The sequence below is a fragment of the Trachypithecus francoisi genome, unplaced genomic scaffold, assembly GCF_009764315.1.
Source record: "Trachypithecus francoisi isolate TF-2019V2 unplaced genomic scaffold, Tfra_2.0 Lachesis_group8, whole genome shotgun sequence".
NCBI classification, from domain to species: domain Eukaryota; kingdom Metazoa; phylum Chordata; class Mammalia; order Primates; family Cercopithecidae; genus Trachypithecus; species Trachypithecus francoisi.
In genome coordinates this window covers 62,150,295-62,167,114 of record NW_022681473.1, presented here as the reverse complement: position 1 = coordinate 62,167,114, position 16,820 = coordinate 62,150,295, and the positions used below count along the sequence as shown (strand labels likewise).

At 42.6% G+C, this 16,820-nt stretch overlaps 1 protein-coding gene across 6 annotated transcripts in view; it reads left to right on the top strand.

Annotated features, from left to right (window-relative positions):
* STIM1 (stromal interaction molecule 1) overlaps positions 1-16,820 on the top strand; it is a 222,740-nt gene that overhangs the window by 199,334 nt on the left and 6,586 nt on the right. For 4 of the 6 annotated variants that reach the window (XM_033206878.1, XM_033206880.1, XM_033206879.1 and 1 more), the window contains 6 exons: positions 4,354-4,531; positions 12,077-12,244; positions 12,773-12,873; positions 13,156-13,391; positions 14,569-14,661; positions 16,370-16,436. In XM_033206878.1, coding sequence (XP_033062769.1) covers positions 4,354-4,531; positions 12,077-12,244; positions 12,773-12,873; positions 13,156-13,391; positions 14,569-14,661; positions 16,370-16,436 — 843 coding nt within the window. Of the gene's footprint in view, positions 1-4,353; positions 4,532-12,076; positions 12,245-12,772; positions 12,874-13,155; positions 13,392-14,568; positions 14,662-16,369; positions 16,746-16,820 lie in introns of all 6 variants that reach the window. The other 2 variants (XM_033206875.1, XM_033206877.1) reach the window with 2 other exon arrangements.

The following is a 16,820-nucleotide window of genomic DNA, read 5'->3' as shown; positions in this document are numbered from 1 at the left end:
CCTGGGTGTGAGCCACTTGGCCCCTGAGACCTTGTCAACTTGGCAGCCCAGGCTGCATCATCCTTCCAAAACTGCACTGCAAGTTCAGGTTGCTGATATTCCAAGTGCCCTGGGCAGTTATTCCTCCTGGGGAGAAACTTGTTTCTATCTTTTTTGCCTCTTAGCTTCAGAAGGAGAAATGTGTAGCTGCCAGAGGTCTTGAGCTTCCCATTGCTTGTTAGGGGGTCATTCTTCCTTCATCCGTCTCTGCACTGCTTCTCTTAGCATATAAATAGATATAATGAACTGTTCCCCAAAGAAACCTCACAAACCTTCCTTCTTACTGTCCTTAGTTCTTTCTTATAAGGAATCTAAATCTCATAAACACTGACTTGCTGTATGACTTTGGATAAATCTCTTTCCCTCCCAGGACTTATTTCCTCATTGGTAATATGAAGGGATTGACCTAGGAGAATGCTAAACTCTCCTAGAACACTTCCAACTCATATGGTGTGGGATTCTGTTAAAATAAAATATGACTTCAAAACTATGGCAGAAGATTTAGCTGTGAAAAGAGAGTGCCCGTCAGTCAGTCGGTCAGCCTGTGTATTTCCTAACATACAGTAACCAGTTCTGTGACGGCAGTTGTAAGAAATTCACTGTTCCTGAGGAAACAAAACTTACATACCCACAAGAAGCAGCAGTGAGAGCACACTTAATGCAGACTTAGTTCCAGACTCAGCTTATAGGATAAAAATGCTAATGACTAGAAAGACAAAGAGATGAATGAGTGGATGTGGCACTCTGAGGAGGTAGCCTTGAAAGACAGGTAGGGAGGTCCTGGGTGTTAAGGTTGAGTGTATAGGGTGGGGCCAGATCCCTGGGACCTTAAGATGCATGTGGGGAAGTTAGTAGGATGCAGAAGGCAATAGAGAGTCAAATCAGGTTTCTTTGGTTGTTTTATTTTTGAGAAGAGGAGAGGCCTATTCAGGACTGTTTTTTAGAAAATGATTCTGGAAGCCTAGGTACTCTAGTTGGGAAGTCTTTGCAGGAACTCATGTAAAAGGAAATGAAGTCTTGTCTTTTCATTTATTTCTATTTATTATTATTATTTTTTTGACTCTGGGTCTTGGTCTATTGCCCAGGCTGAAGTTCAATTGCATGAACATGGCTCACTGCAGCCTCCACCCCCTGGGCTCAAGAGATCCTCCTGCTTCAGCCTCCTGTGTAGCTGGGTGCATGCCACCATGCCAGGCTAATTTTTTTGATTTTTTGTAGAGACAGGGGTCTTGCTGGGTTGCCCAGGCTTTTCCTGAACTCTGGACTCAAGAGGTCTACCTCAGCCTCCCAAAGTGCTGGGATTACAGGCCTGAGCCACTGTGCCCAGCCATTGTGTTATTTTTAAATGATAAACACTATTTTCTTTGGAGGGGTGGGGAAAAGACTTCTTGTGAGCCAGATATTGTTAAATAATTAAATGCATTATTGCTTTTAATCACTATAGCCCTTTGAAGTAGGTACTATTAGAGTTGAGGAAATGAAGGCTCAGAGAGGGTAAGTGCTTTGCTCAGGGTCGTATATCAGTAAGTAGTGAACTAGGAATTTTGACACTCCAGGGTGCTGCTTTTACTGAGGTAGCAGACTTATTGGGTTTATTTCCATGGGCTGGGCTTCTAGGGAGCAAGAGGGGTCTGATCTCTAAGCTGAATCCTGGCTACTCTGCTGGGCCCCTTGTTCTTGGGCCCTTTGCCAATTAGGGGCTAACTGCTGCTGTCTGAGCAGTCCCCATACCTCATTTGTTTGAAAAACATGTACTGTTTCCATTCCAAAGGCAAAAGAATCTAGGCAGGAGACATTCCAAGTTTGGGGATAAAACTAAGCTCCCAGCACTCCCTGCTCCCTAAGACCTCCAGAGCTAAATGACCACTGCGGCACTTAGAAAGAGACAAAGACACCCCTCCCCTTTCCCCCCTAGAGATAGACTTGCACACATGTACACATATATCCTCCTCTGAGTGTCCAGAGCCCACTGCCACCTTGTTCCTCCTTGTATTAACAGACCTGCGATGCCAGCTTTTACAGAGCTTTATTACAGAGTTCCTGATAATTTGTGTGAATAATTATAATTCTACATGTACATTCCAGTTAGGATTTCATTGAGTTTCAAGATAATTATTTGAGGCAGGCAGGAATTTTGATTCCCAAAGCAGGCAAAACTTGCTCATCGTCACACAACTGCTTAGAGCCAGGACTAATTACAATGCTAATGGTTGTTGCCTTGGAGTGGGGCAGTGCTTAATTGTATATTTATTTGCTCATTTCTGCACGCAACAATAATTATTAATCTCCATCTCTAGCAGACCTTATTGGCACTATGAAAGGGGGTCAGTCTTGATTCTACTATAAAGGAGCTCACTATTATAAAGGACAGTCATATTGTAGTATTGGCTTTTCTCAAGAGGCTGCTTTCATAGAGGACAGTATTTCAGTGAAGAAGTGAATCCTTAATGGTGTAACTTTATACAGTTGGGTCATGGAAGAGTACAATAAAGAAGGACATTCAGCAAGGGAAGGAGATGGCAGGAAATGGCGACTCTGGTTTGTCTTTACCTATGCATGTATTGCCATCTGGTGTTCATTTTCAGGAGTTTCAACTCCCTTTCTCTTCAGGGACAAAGTAGGCAGATTACAATTCGCGGGAGCCTGCAGCCTAACATTTCCTCCTCTTACCTCCTTGCTTGTTCCACGATACCTTTTGAGGTCTCCGCCACTGATAGCTCTGGACTTAGTTTTGTTTTTTACAGATTGAGTTCTGTTTGTTTCATCTGTTTCATCTACTTAATTATCTCAGTGATCAGTGTTCTCTTAGGGTCCTTCTTGTTCTGTAGTCCTTTCTTTTCCATACCTCAAGTCTAAGCTATATATCTTATCTCTTCTTCACTATCCTTTCCCCTTCCTAATCTGGTTCCCTGGTAACCTGGTGGTTTTTACTTAGAAAGGAAGACCAGACAGTAAAGTCCATTCTCTCTTCCAAAGGGATTAGCAAATTCTCAGTCTTTGTTCTGGGTGTAGCCCAAGTCTCCCTTTCTTTCCCTGACTCCTGTCAGGCAGAGCTGATTACTCCATCTTTTGGGTGCACCCAACATCATATATATATATAATATATTATATATTAAATTCTATAATGAAAAGATATATATATTTTATATATATCTTATATATATATAAAATATATATTTTATATATTTATTTTTTATATTATATTTATATATATTTTATCATATATATGATAATTTTATTATAGAATTTGTCACACTATATACAGTTACCTGTTTACTTGTCTTTGTTGGAGTAAATCATGAGCTCCTCAGTGGCAGGGACAGCTTTCTGATTTATTGCCATACATTTACGGCTTAGCACAGTGCTCGGCACTTAGTAGGCACTTGAAAGAACTTGGTGAATGAATAGATGAATGAATGAGTGTATTAACATAGATAGCCGTGTGGAGGAAAGAAGTGAGGAAGGGAGAAGGCTTGTTTAGCTGGCTGGAAGGTTTTGTCAGTGAACTGAGGGAATGTGTGTGACGGTGCAAGGGTAGACTTACATTATAACCCATGCCCTTGAGATCTTATCCACTAAGGAAGATACTTGGGAAAGGAACTCAGGGCCTGGGGGCAGCAGGGGACTCTCCTGAGCCCTGCCCAGCCCCTCTGGCATAAATTTGTTTTTTGCTTCTGGGAACCGAAGCTCAGGAATCCAAGAGGTCTAGCTCAATAGTTCCTTCCTCATCTTCCTTAATCCACCCCTCTGCTACCACCCCAGTCATTTCTCGGCCATTAGGTTTTTCCTGGATCTTTTTGTCTACCTTGCACGGTATTCTACATTTATTGAACTTTCTAGATACCACTACATAAGGGTATTAATTACGGCATTTGAAGTCACACAGATTGGAATTCTAGCCTCAGTTCTTCCTGCAAGTTGCTTTCCCTCTCTAAGGCTCCATATCTGCCTGTCCCAGGCTGATAATGGTACCAATATATCATTATCTGCAGGGAGGACAAATGGGAAGTACCTTGTAAACTGGTACTTGTTATGATTTTTGTATGAGACAGTTGAGAGGAGGGATTCAGATGCCTGAGAACCGGGCTCCACAGCCTTGATTACTGGCAGCAAAATGATGGTCAAGGTGTGAATTAGGTAATAACTGTGGTTTCTATTGGCCCTGAGTTAGCTCAGAGCCAGACAGTTAGCAGAGCAGGGAGAATATATGCTGAGAGTTGGAGCCGTCATTTTCCTCTTTGGTGCCGTGACTCATGGCATGTTGGCTGGCACCCCCTTGCCTGGCCTTCTCCAGCTCCCTGCATTGCCCCCCAGGCTGCACAAGGCCCAGGAGGAGCACCGCACAGTGGAGGTGGAGAAGGTCCATCTGGAGAAGAAGCTGCGCGATGAGATCAACCTTGCTAAGCAGGAAGCCCAGCGGCTGAAGGAGCTGCGGGAGGGTACTGAGAATGAGCGGAGCCGCCAAAAATATGCTGAGGAGGAGTTGGAGCAGGTAGGAGAGTCCACAAATTCCTGGACACCTTGACGGGTGGGCAAAGGGCAGGGGCCCAGGGTCTGGCTGGAAGTTTCATGTGTGAGGAATTTGAAATGTGATCCAAAGACTATGCTCTAGAGTCACTGGACTCTTACCAATGAGAGTTCAAGTTGTAAAAAATAGTCACTATGGGCACAATGGCTCATGTCTGTAATTCCAGCACTTTGGGAGGCCAAGGCGGGTGGATCACTTGAGGTCAGGAGTTCGAGATCAGCCTGGCCAACATGGTGAAAGCCCATCTCTGTTAAAAATACAAAAAAATTAGCTGGGTGTGGCGGCGGGCACCTGTAATCCCAGCTACTCAGGAGGTTGAGGCAGGAGAATTGCTTGAACCCCAGAGGCGGAGGTTGCAGTGAGTCGAGATCGTGCCATTGCACTCCAGCCTGGGCAACAAGAGTAAATCTCTGTCTCAGAAAAAAAAAAAAAAAAAACCCAAAAAAAGAAAATTATAAAAATAGTCACTATGATTTTCAAAGAACAGTGGATAATAGGTGATAACAGTTATTTTGTTTCTTTTTTTGAGGTATTTACATAAAGTGTACAAGTCATAAGTATACAGCTGGCAAACTTTTGCATATGCACATACCTGTGTTACCACCACCCACAGAACCTTCTCAGCACCCCAGAAAACTCACTTTTGCTCCCCCAGTTAATATTTCATCCAAAAGTTAACTACTGTCACAACTTGTAAACCAGTTAGTTTTGTCTAATTTTGAACTTCATATAAATGGCATTATACAGTATATACTCTTTTGTGTTTTGTTTCTTTCACTCAACATTATGTCTATGAGAGTCATCAAAGTTGCATGTAGTGATAGTTGGTTTATTTCCATTGCTGAGTTACTCATCTATTGTATGAGTATACTATAATTTATCCACTCTTCCATTGATAAATATTTGGGTTGTCTGCAGCTTTGTTGACTTTTATGAATAATATTGCTATGAATCTTCTTGCATATGTCTCTTGGTGGGCATAAGCACTCATTTCTGTTGGACATATAATAGAGTATTCATGTATTTAGCTTTATTAGAAACTGTCAAACAGTTTTCCAAAATGATTGTACCAATCTATACTGCCAAAACAAGGTAAGAGAATTCTAGTTGATCCATGACCTCAGTATTTTTAGGTATTTTAATTTTAAACATTCTGGTAAATGTATAGTAGTATCTTGTGATTTTAATTTTCATTTCCCTAATATTATTAAATACCTTTTAATAAATTTATTGGCCATTTGATTTGGGAATCTCTTCTCATTTTAAAAATTGGATTGTCTTTTTCTTATTGATTTGTAAGCATTATTTATATATTTTGGATATTAGTGTTTTGTCAGTATAAATACACACATATGCAGAAAATATTTTCTCTCAGCCTTGACTTGTTTTTTTGCTCTCTTAATATTGTCTTTTGATAAACAGAAGTCCTTGATTTTAAGGGCTTCTAATTTAATCAGTTTTTTAAATGATTAAATGATTAAGTTTTTTAAATGATTAAATGCGGCCAGGCGTTGTGGCTCATGACTGTAATCACAAGCACTTTGGGAGGCTGAGGCGGGCAGATTACTTGAGATCAGAAGTTCGAGACCAGCCTGGCCAACATGGCAAAAGCCCATCCATACTAAAAATACAAAAATTAGCTGGGTGTGGTGGCACATACCTGTAGTCCCAGCTCCTTGGGAGGCTGAGGCAGGAGGATTGCTTGAGCCTGGGAGGTGAAGGTTGCAGTGAGCCAAGATAGTGCCACTGCACTCCAGCCTGGGCAACAGAGCGAGACTCCATCTCAAAAAAAAAAAAAAAAAAAAAAAAATTGATGCTTTTTGCTTTTTGTTTCTTGTTTAAGAAATCCTTCCCTATCCCCAAGATATTTCCCTACATTTTCTTCTGAACCTTTATTGTTTGTCTTTTCACATTTAGGGATATTATTTCAAATTAACTTTTGTATGTGATATGAAGTAGGCTGTCAAGGATCTTTTTTTTCCCCTCAAGTAAGGTGATCATTCAGGAATCTCTATTTTATATTTTTATTATAATTCAGGTCAAAAGTTTTCTAATTTTTATTGTGGCTCCTTTTTTGGCACATGGTTATCTAGTATGTTGCTTGATTTTCAAACACTTGAGGACTTTTTACTTATCTTTCTTTTACCGATTTCTAGTTTAATTTCACTATGGTCAGAGAGCATATGCTGTGTGGATGTAGTCCTTTGAAACTTGTTGAGACTTGGTTTGTATGAAAAAACTAAGCAATTCAGTTAAAAGGCAAAGATTGTCAGATTGGATTAATGCCAAAACTCAATTATATGCTGTTTATAAGAGACACACTTTAAATATAAGAACACAAAAAAAGCTTAAAGGAAAAGGATGAGAAAAGATATGTTACAAAATAAAGCAGCAAAATGAAGCAGGGGTAGCTATATATTGATATAAATATAATATTTATATTAATATAAAATAGGATTTAGGTCATGAAGTATTGACCTAAAGCAATTGCTAAGTGAAATAAAGCAAAGGCAGCTGTATATTAATATAAATGTAATATTTACATTAATATAAAGTAAACTTTAGGTCAAGAAGTATTACTAGACCCCAAAAATAGATATTTCATAATGATAAGTAGATGAATTCAATTTAATATATAACAGCCCTTAATTTGGATACATCTAATAATATAGTCTAAAATAATATAAAGCAAATATTGACTGAACTAAAATGATACTAGACAAATTTTATAATCAGAGTTAGAGATTTTAATATACTTCTCTCAATAATAAGTCACCAATAGCATCCATAAGGATATAAAAAATTTAAAAACGGGCCGGGCGCGGTGGCTCAAGCCTGTAATCCTAGCACTTTGGGAGGCCGAGATGGGCGGATCACGAGGTCAGGAGATCGAGACCATCCTGGCTAACACGGTGAAACCCCGTCTCTACTAAAAAATACAAAAAAAAAAACTAGCCGGGCGAGGTGGCGGGCGCCTGTAGTCCCAGCTACTGGGGAGGCTGAGGCAGGAGAATGGCGTAAACCCGGGAGGCGGAGCTTGCAGTGAGCTGAGATCTGGCCACTGTACTCCAGCCTGGGGGACAGAGCGAGACTCCGTCTCAAAAAAAAAAACAAAAACAAAAACAAACAAACAAAAAAAAATTTAAAAACATGGTTAATAAGTTTGAATTCCTTGACACATTTGGAACATTCTGCCTAACTCTAGAAAATACATTCTTTTTAGCACTTATATATCTCTTAAAATATTACTTCTGCTCCATTCTCTCCTCTCCTTCTGAGAATGTAATATTTATGTTAGATCTTTTAACTCTATTCCACATGTCTCTTATGCTCAGTTCTGTTCTTTTTTCTCTCTGTGCTTTGATTTGGTTATTTTCTATTGATCTATCTTTTAAGTTCTTTAATTCTGCATTCTACTGTAAGCATTCTGCTGTTTAACCCATCCAGTGGGTTCCTACTCTCAGACGATGTATTTTTCAATTCTAGAATATCCACTTTACTCTTTTATAGGTTCCAGTTCCCTGTCCAGAATTTCTATCTTTTATCTACTGTATCCATCTTTTCCTGTATTTCCCTTAACATAGCAATCGTAATTATTTTAAAGTCCTTGTCTGGTAATTCTTACATCTGGATCATTTATGGGACTGCTTATTTTTCCTCTTGATTATTAGTCTTTTTTTTGCCATTTATGTCTAGTAATTTATTTTTATGACATGCTGGACAGTGTGTATTAAAAAAATAGAGGCTCCAGATGATTTTCTCTTCCATCAAGTAGTTTTCCCCCTTTCTTTCGTGGAGTATATTAAGGAACTGATCACCTCAAGCCAATCAGAGATCGAGCTGCATTTGAACTAGGTTGTAGTTTTAGTAAAACTTGGTGTAGCTTTCATTTGTCCCAGTTTCTCAGATATGTCCCTCCCTGACTTTTGAATGGAAAGCTGTTAGTTTCTTTCTCTTCAACCCTGAAAGACTATGAGAGATGCAGTTCTGCCACATCGTAGGCTGTTTTCTTTGTGCCCCAGTGGAGATCTACGTGGGTCCAGTGCAATTTTCAGCCCTCACCTAAAATCATCAGTGTCTCCCAGGAAGAAAATGACTGACAATTGACAACTCATCTTAGAAAGGCTTTTTCTCTCTGACTTTTAGTTTATCTAGTCTAGTGGTTCTCACACTTTTTGTTCTTAGGACTCTTTACTCTTTTTTTTTTTTTTTGGATGGAGTCTCGCTCTTGTCACCCAGGCTGGAGTGCAATGGCACAATCTCGGCTCACTGCAACCTTCGCCTCCCAGGTTCAAGGAATTCTCCTCCTGCCTCAGCCTTCTGAGTAGCTGGGATTATAGGTGCCTGCCACTACACATGGCTAATTTTGTATTTTTAATAGAGAAGGGATTTCACCATATTGGTCAGGCTGATCTCAAACTCCTGACCTCAGGCGATCCACCCGCCTTGGCGTCCCAAAGTGCTGGGATTACAGGCATGAGCCACCACACCCAGCCAGGACCCTTTACTCTTAAAAACTATTTAGGACCTCAAAGAACATTTTGATAGGTGATAATACTGTTGATATTTAACCTATTAGAAATTAAAACAGAAAATTAAAATATATTTATTAATTCATTTAAAATAACTATATCAGGCTGGGCGCAGTGGCTCACCTGTAATCCCAGCACTTTGGGAGGCCGGGGCATGCAGATCACTTGAGGTCAGGAGTTCGAGACCAGGCTGGCCAACATAGCGAAACCCCATCTCTACTAAAAATACAAGAATTAGCCAGGCATGGTGGTAGGCACCTGTAATCCCAGCTATTCGGGAGGCTGAGGCAGGAGAATCGCTTGAACCCGAGAGGCGGAGGTTGCAGTGAGCCAAGATCACATCACTGAACTCCAGCCTGGGTGACAGAGCAAGACTCCATCTCAAAAATAAAAATAAAAATAAAAATAACTATATCAAGCCCCTTAGATGTTTACACAAATAACATATTTTCTAAATTTTTCAAAATAAAAACAATTTTGAAAACACAATTTTCATAAAATGTATACAGCTTTTTCCAGATGTTGTGTTGGATCAGAATTGTTTTTCTCCCATGACCTACTATATCTTACTGGGAAGTGGAAGTCAGGTGATAACACTTTATTTAAAACATATAGATAAGTGTTTATTAACTTTGGCTGCATATTAGAATGACTTGGAGAGCCTATTTTAATGCCCAGGCAAACACCCCAGATCAATGAAATCAGTATCTTTACGTTGGGGCCCAGATATCTGTATTTTTTAAGTTCCTGGCCAGGCATGGTAGCTCACGCCTGTAATCCTTACACTTTGAGAGGCAAAGGGCAGGCAGATCGCTTGAGCCCAGGAGTTTGAAACCAGCCTGGGCAACATGGCAAAATCCCATCTCTACCAAAAAAAAAAAAAAAAAATTAGCTGGGCATGGTGGTGCACGCCTGTGGTCCCAAAGCTACTCAGGAGGCTGAGGAGGGAGGATCACTTGAGCCCGGGAGGCAGAGGTTGCAGTGAGCTGAGATTCACCACTGCACTCCAGCCTGGATGACACAACAAGACCCTGTCTCAAAATAAAATAAAGTAAAAAAGTTCCCCATGTGGTTACAGTATGTTACAAGGTTGAGAACCACAGCTACAAAATAAAAGGATAAGAACTCTGACTTGCCCATATGTTGTCTTCCCATCAGACATTTATTACTGTGTATGGCATGATATGTCTGTCTCTGTCTGTCTGTCTTCCATCTCCCCCATTCCTTATTTTGTAGTTACTTCTCTCATTAACCAAACAGCTTTTTTTTTTTTTTTTGACAGTGTCTCACTCTGTTGCCCAGGCTGGAGTGTGGTAGAATGATCTTGGCTCACTGCAGTCTTGACCTCCTGGACTCAAGCGATCCTCCCATCTCAGCCTCCTGAGTAGCTGGGACCACAGGTGCACACCATCCCACCTGGCTAGTTTTACAATTTTTTGTAAGATGAGGTCTCACTGTGTTGCCCAGGCTGCTCTCGAATTCCTGGGGTCAAGTGATCCTCCTCTTCGGCCTTCCAAAGTACTGGGATTACAGGTGTGAGCCACTGTGCCTGGCTCCCAGCAGGTTTTGAGCCTTGTAGGCCAGCCCCTTTGTATGCCTCCCTGACTGTCATGCTTCCCTCTATTTTCTCTCTTTTTTTTCTTCTTCATCCATTATTCCCTGCTTAGCTTATCCCATTCCTTAAACTGCTTTTAATTTAGTACTTGATCATAAATTTTCAGACTTGGTATATTAGTTTCTAAAGTATTTAGTCTTCGTTTAGAAGCTACATAAACAGGAGTGGGCTATTTTTAGTTTTTTTTTCAGGGAACAGAAACCAAATGAAGATTGGCACTCTCATTGCCTCTCAAAGGAATAAAGGTGTTCTGTCCCTAGCTGAGGCCCTCCTGGCCTATCTTAGGCTGTGGAGAGGACCTCAGGCTTGCTATAGGATGCTTACCTCATTGGCTGAAGCTGGGGATAATAAGACTGCTTTCAAGCATCTTCTCTGGGATTCTGTTCAGGTAGGAGAGTTGGAGATCACTTATGCTGGTAGCTTGGATGAGACAGCAAGAAACTCTGTGTACATAATGTCTGTATGTACTTTCAAGTCTTTTACGCTTTAGTGCTTTGGACTGCCTCATTGCGTGCTCCCTGCAGAGAAGTTGGTTATTTCTACTTATACATTAGTCCTCTCATGTCTTGGCTTCTGTTGGTAATGCCTCTGTTAGGTGTGGGCATGCTCATTGTCTTCCCACCTTGTACAGAGTTCTTTTCAAAGCCCACTTGCTTTACTCCCTGAGAGAATCACAGACACAGTCTCTGGGCTAGAGGAGACTCTGGAGAGCATTCAGGACAATACCCTTCTGAAGTACCAATCATTTTTCAGGTCTCTCTGACATGAGCTCTTCACATACCTCCCATAACAGGGAACTCATTCTCTCCTGAGATCACCCCTTCACTGATAGTTTGGATTTGCATGGGAGAAAGTCCTGCCTCACACCGAATTAAGAACTGGTTTAGGAAGCACAGGGTCACACAGCCAGTTAAGTGACAGACCAGGGACAAGAACCAGATTTTCAGATTCCTGACCAGTGCTTTTTCTGTCACGTTGTAATGTCTTGAAGTCTAAGCACAGACCCTGACTCTTGGTAAGAAGATGATTCATTAGCTGACCTGTTCCTGAAGAGATCGGGGAAGATTGCTGGAACTTGCTGCATGACCAGGAAAGTAAGCTGATGTGATAGAAAAGAATGCCTTCGTCTGGGAACAAAAACATCTCAGTTTGGGTTCTGGTTGACACTGTGGACCTTGAGTAGGTTAATTTTCTTCTCTGAGCTTGCTTTCTTCTATATAAAATATGGAAAATAATCCTTACCCTTTCTCCTTCCTGGGAGAGTTGTAAAGCAGATAAGAAGTCTGAGTTCTGAAGCATCATACAGAGGTGTTGGAGAGTATTGATAGCAGTAAATGAACTCACATCCTTTTGGCTGCACAGGTTCGGGAGGCCTTGAGGAAAGCAGAGAAGGAGCTAGAATCACACAGCTCATGGTATGCTCCAGAGGCCCTTCAGAAGTGGCTGCAGCTGACACATGAGGTGGAGGTGCAATATTACAACATCAAGAAGCAAAATGCTGAGAAGCAGCTGCTGGTGGCCAAGGAGGGGGTGAGAACTGCCCTTCTATTGCCCTCTTTTCTCCTTTTTGCCCTTCTCCCTTTTACCTGCATATCTTCCTCTTCTCTCTCTCTCCCTGTTCTCCCATTGGGTGAAGAGATATCCTGGTGGTAGGTTCTGTTTCTTTCCTAATGTTCAGCTCCTGACAGTGTCCTTAGGCTTCTGGAGGAGGGAATGAGGGTGTAGGGGCATTCCCGCCTATCTTCTGGAAAAGATGAAATAAGTGGAGGCAGGCAGAGGGAAAGCTCTGCCAGCCTCAGGCTGCCATGGGGACAGAGGTCCTCCTGGGGCAAAAGGGCTATCTAGGACCCCTTTGCTTCTCCCCTCGCTTTCTCTATTTTGTCCCCTCCTTTTTCATCTACCTTGCCTGCCTTTCTCTTTTTCCTCTTTCTCTTCCTTTTCCTTGTGCAGTCTAAGTTGGGCTAGGAGGAGTGGGTCTCAGCCATAGGGGAAGGCCTGTCTTATTTTTTCCAACCTCGAATCCCTGCTCTTTTTGAACTGGGGGCCTCATCTTTGCAGGCTGAGAAGATAAAAAAGAAGAGAAACACACTCTTTGGCACCTTCCATGTGGCCCACAGCTCTTCCCTGGATGATGTAGATCATAAAATTCTAACAGCTAAGTAAGTAACACCAGTTATCTACTCTGGCAATGTCCATATCATCCTCAGAATTTGAGGGCATACAGGGCCTCCAACACCAATTCCATTTCCTCATTGGTGGAGGGACAGCTCTGGTCTCCTTCTTCAGACTTTATTTATCTCTCGCCTTGCTCTTAAATTTATGAGTTTATTGTGTGTTTTATTCACACATATTCTCAAAACTTGTTCCTCTGAGAAGAGGCTTCATTCCTATTGGGGTTCACACCAAGTCCCTGCCTGCCGTTCTCTTTCCTCTGTCTTCAGGCAAGCACTGAGCGAGGTGACAGCAGCATTGCGGGAGCGCCTGCACCGCTGGCAACAGATCGAGATCCTCTGTGGCTTCCAGATTGTCAATAACCCTGGCATCCACTCACTGGTGGCTGCCCTCAACATAGACCCCAGCTGGATGGGCAGTACACGCCCCAACCCTGCCCACTTCATCATGACTGACGACGTGGATGACATGGATGAGGAGATTGTGTCTCCCTTGTCTATGCAGTGTAAGTGACCTCTTTGGGGGGATGAAGGAAGGAGCCTTTGATGCACAGGTTGAGAACTCTGTGGCCTCTGTTGTGCTTAAACAGCAGATGGGGCAGATACCCAGGAAGATAGTTCAACTCATGACCTTGGTCAATAAAGCACAGTTTGCTCAGGTTATTTCTTTATAGTTGTCCTTTTGGTGTTCTTTCCTTGTTGTATGCTCTGTATGCCCCTTTGGGTCTATTGTGCTAAGTGTGTCTCCCTTCAGTCTTTTTCACTTTATTGTCCCTAACTACCACTCTATCTACCTTTATAAAAAATAATGCCCTTTAGTGAATTTCAATGTAAAAATGGCATTTATTTTGACTATTTATTGAACTTATTTATTTTGATTTTTGTTCATTATTCTTAATTGCTAAAGTAGATGAATGGAATGATGTTTCTCTTTGTCTTTTTATGAGAGGCCCTATAAAGCAGTAGTCCCTTAAAGTGATATAGTCCTAAATCCTCTAAGCTGGAAAGGCATTCTTGCCCAGGAGGGATCTCCTGCACAAGCATGTCTGACTTTCCACCTGGACTCTTGGATCCCACCCTCTCTTCCTCTGTCCTGGGTCTTCCCTCTCCCTTTTCTCCCCTGCAAGTGATGAGAGTTGAGTAGAGCAGAGCCAAATGGAACAATACTGGAATTCTTCAGTGAATGAAGGGAGTTTTCCCTTACTGGCCCACAGTTGAATTTTTATTTGGATCAGATGCTATTTCAAGTAAGTAGAATAGCCCTTATGGTAAAGCTATTGCCCTAGGCCTATATTCTGCCAGTACGGGGGAGGGCAGAAGTCCGGGGCGGGGTTAGGGGCTTACTTTCACATTCTTTAATAAGGCTGGATTCCCACTCCAGACAGAATTTATTTGTAATTTTGTCAATAATACTTTGCCCCTGGCCAAGCCTCTTTGTTCTGATCTGATAACTTGTTAGGCCTTTAATCAAAGGCTTAACAAGGACGGGATCACTGACAGGCAGAGCTTGATCTTGACTTGTTGATCTGAAGGCTTCTGTGTTCTCCAGGCTGGGAGGGACCTTAATTAGCTCTTAGCCACCCAATCCCTGCCCCCAGTCCTTCCTTTATTACATTGATGGCAGGCCAAAGCCCTCCATAAATCAGATTCTATTCTCCTTTTTGGCCTGGCTATTGACCCTAGATGCTGCCTGGCTGATGGGGCGTAGGTTCAGTGACCGCTCTCTCTGCTCTACATCCGCCGGCTCGGATGATCAGTCCCTCTGGAAATACCCCGGTTTGAGGAGCCCCTTTGGGGCATTTTGTTTTTCCGACTTTTGGGACTAAATCAACACTCCTACCCCATGGGTCCCTTCTCCTGCCTGCTTCATGCCCCTGCCTGTTCCCTCTATCCCCTCAGCACTGTCCCTACTAACTACAGGGGGGAGTTCGGGGGTAAGAAGAATCAGCCTGCTTGGCAAGAGCTGGATAGAGAACACCCCTGGTAATGGAAGGCTTAGGCTTCTCCCTTTAGCCCAGCTATGCAGATAACTGGTAGCCCTTCTTCCAGCTGGGCTGGGAGGGAAAGAGGGAAGGAAAAATCATCCCTTTCTTTTCTCTTTTTCTTGTTTCTCCCTTTTCTTCCCAGTTTCCCCCCTCTTTCTCCCCCTTCCCCTCCCTATTCCAGACTTCCTTATCCTCTTCAGCCTCTCTTTCATACCTTGAAAGCTACCAGCATAGAAGCCCTGCCTCCTGAACTATCACTATGGAACTATGCTCTCTCTCTGATGGCCCTTCCAAAGCTTCTCTCACCCTTGTAACCTGGCCCTTTCTCTCATCTTTAGGGAGAAAGCAGAGAAGCCTATCTATCAGGGTAGAGGAGAAAGAATAAAGGTCTGTACTGTCTTTTAGCTGGGAGTGAGCCCAAGGGGGGATGCACGAGCATATTCCTAAGTTACGTGGTGCCCATGTATCCCTTCACTGGGCATGGTGGCCATTATCTCCAGGATCCCGATTTGCAGCCTGATCCAAGAGCTGGTTCCTTGTTGTTTATGTGCTTATTAGAAAGTGAAAAAGAGCAAACATTAGCATAAAAAGCATCCATAGTCCCACCATATTTGAGCACCTTCTCTATCACTCTTTTGTCTGTGAAATTTTTTATGTGGTTAAGATAATGATAGCCACTACCATTTATTGAGTGCCATAACCTGAAACAGGTGCCTTAAAGACATTATTGTGAAGTCTCAGAAGAACCCTGCAGGATTTTAGAAATTAGGAGTTAAAATGGGGAAGTCAGCTGCTCAAGGTCACAACTAGAAGTGAAAGTCCTGGTTTCAAACTCTAGTGTTTGGTATGCCAAAGCTCAAGGCTAGCACATATAATTCTGTATCCTTTTTCCCCTCTGAACATTTTAATAGGCATTTTTCCTATTTTCTTAAAGTCTTTTTATAAGCATCATTTTTAATAGCTCTATAGTATCCCAGAAACTGGATATATTATCATTTTCCCATTGTTCATTCTTTATGTTTACTTTCATATAGCTATTAATAAAAAGTAAACAATTATGTTTACTTCTCATTCAATTATTATTAATGGTGAACATGTTTATGTATAAGTCCTTGTCTATGCTGTGAATTATTTCCTGAGGTTGGCTTTCTGAAAAGGCTGGTTCTTAGTACTCTCCCGGACCTTGTCCCAAGCCCCTATCCTACCCTTCCTTGCCTGTGTCTACTCACTAACTGCCTTGCCACTTCCCTTTATAGTGACATTGGCCATAAGTCTCCTCTATTGGAATTGCCACTAAAACTGACCCGGGTACCTCATCTTCAATTTCCCATCCTTTTAGGACCCCTGGTGGGAGGTTTCTGGGAGGAGGTGCCCCATCCTCCCAATTGGCATTAGAGGCCCAGGGTGGTCTCCAGCAAGCATTTATTCATGGGCACCTCCTTACCTGCCAGCCCAAAGTGGGCTGGCCCCTCCTGACACTTTCTTCATTCTCCTTGCAGCCCCTAGCCTGCAGAGCAGTGTTCGGCAGCGCCTGATGGAGCCACAGCATGGCCTGGGATCTCAGAGGTTGGTAGAGGGCGAGGCTGGCCACTTCTTGACAAGCCGGGTATCTCTGCGGCGAATGCGCAGCCTTTCATCTGGACAGTCTTTCAGTTCTGAAGGCTACGGGACGAGCTCTCCATCTGCCTCTGCTGCTGCTTGCTCCTCTTCTACCACCACCATCACCACTACCACCACCACCACCATCACCACCGTCCATGTCCACCCTGTTTATTACCACCACAGCACTTCCTATTTCCTCCAGACGGAGCCCTACCCTGACACACCCCCTTCTGACAGCACCACTGTGATGCCTGGGCATTCAGAGAGCTTGGGGTATCAGCTGTCTCTTTTCTCTTTCTTCCCTTCCTTCCCTTTCTGCTGCTTTTACCTTAGTTTCTGCCTGTCAGC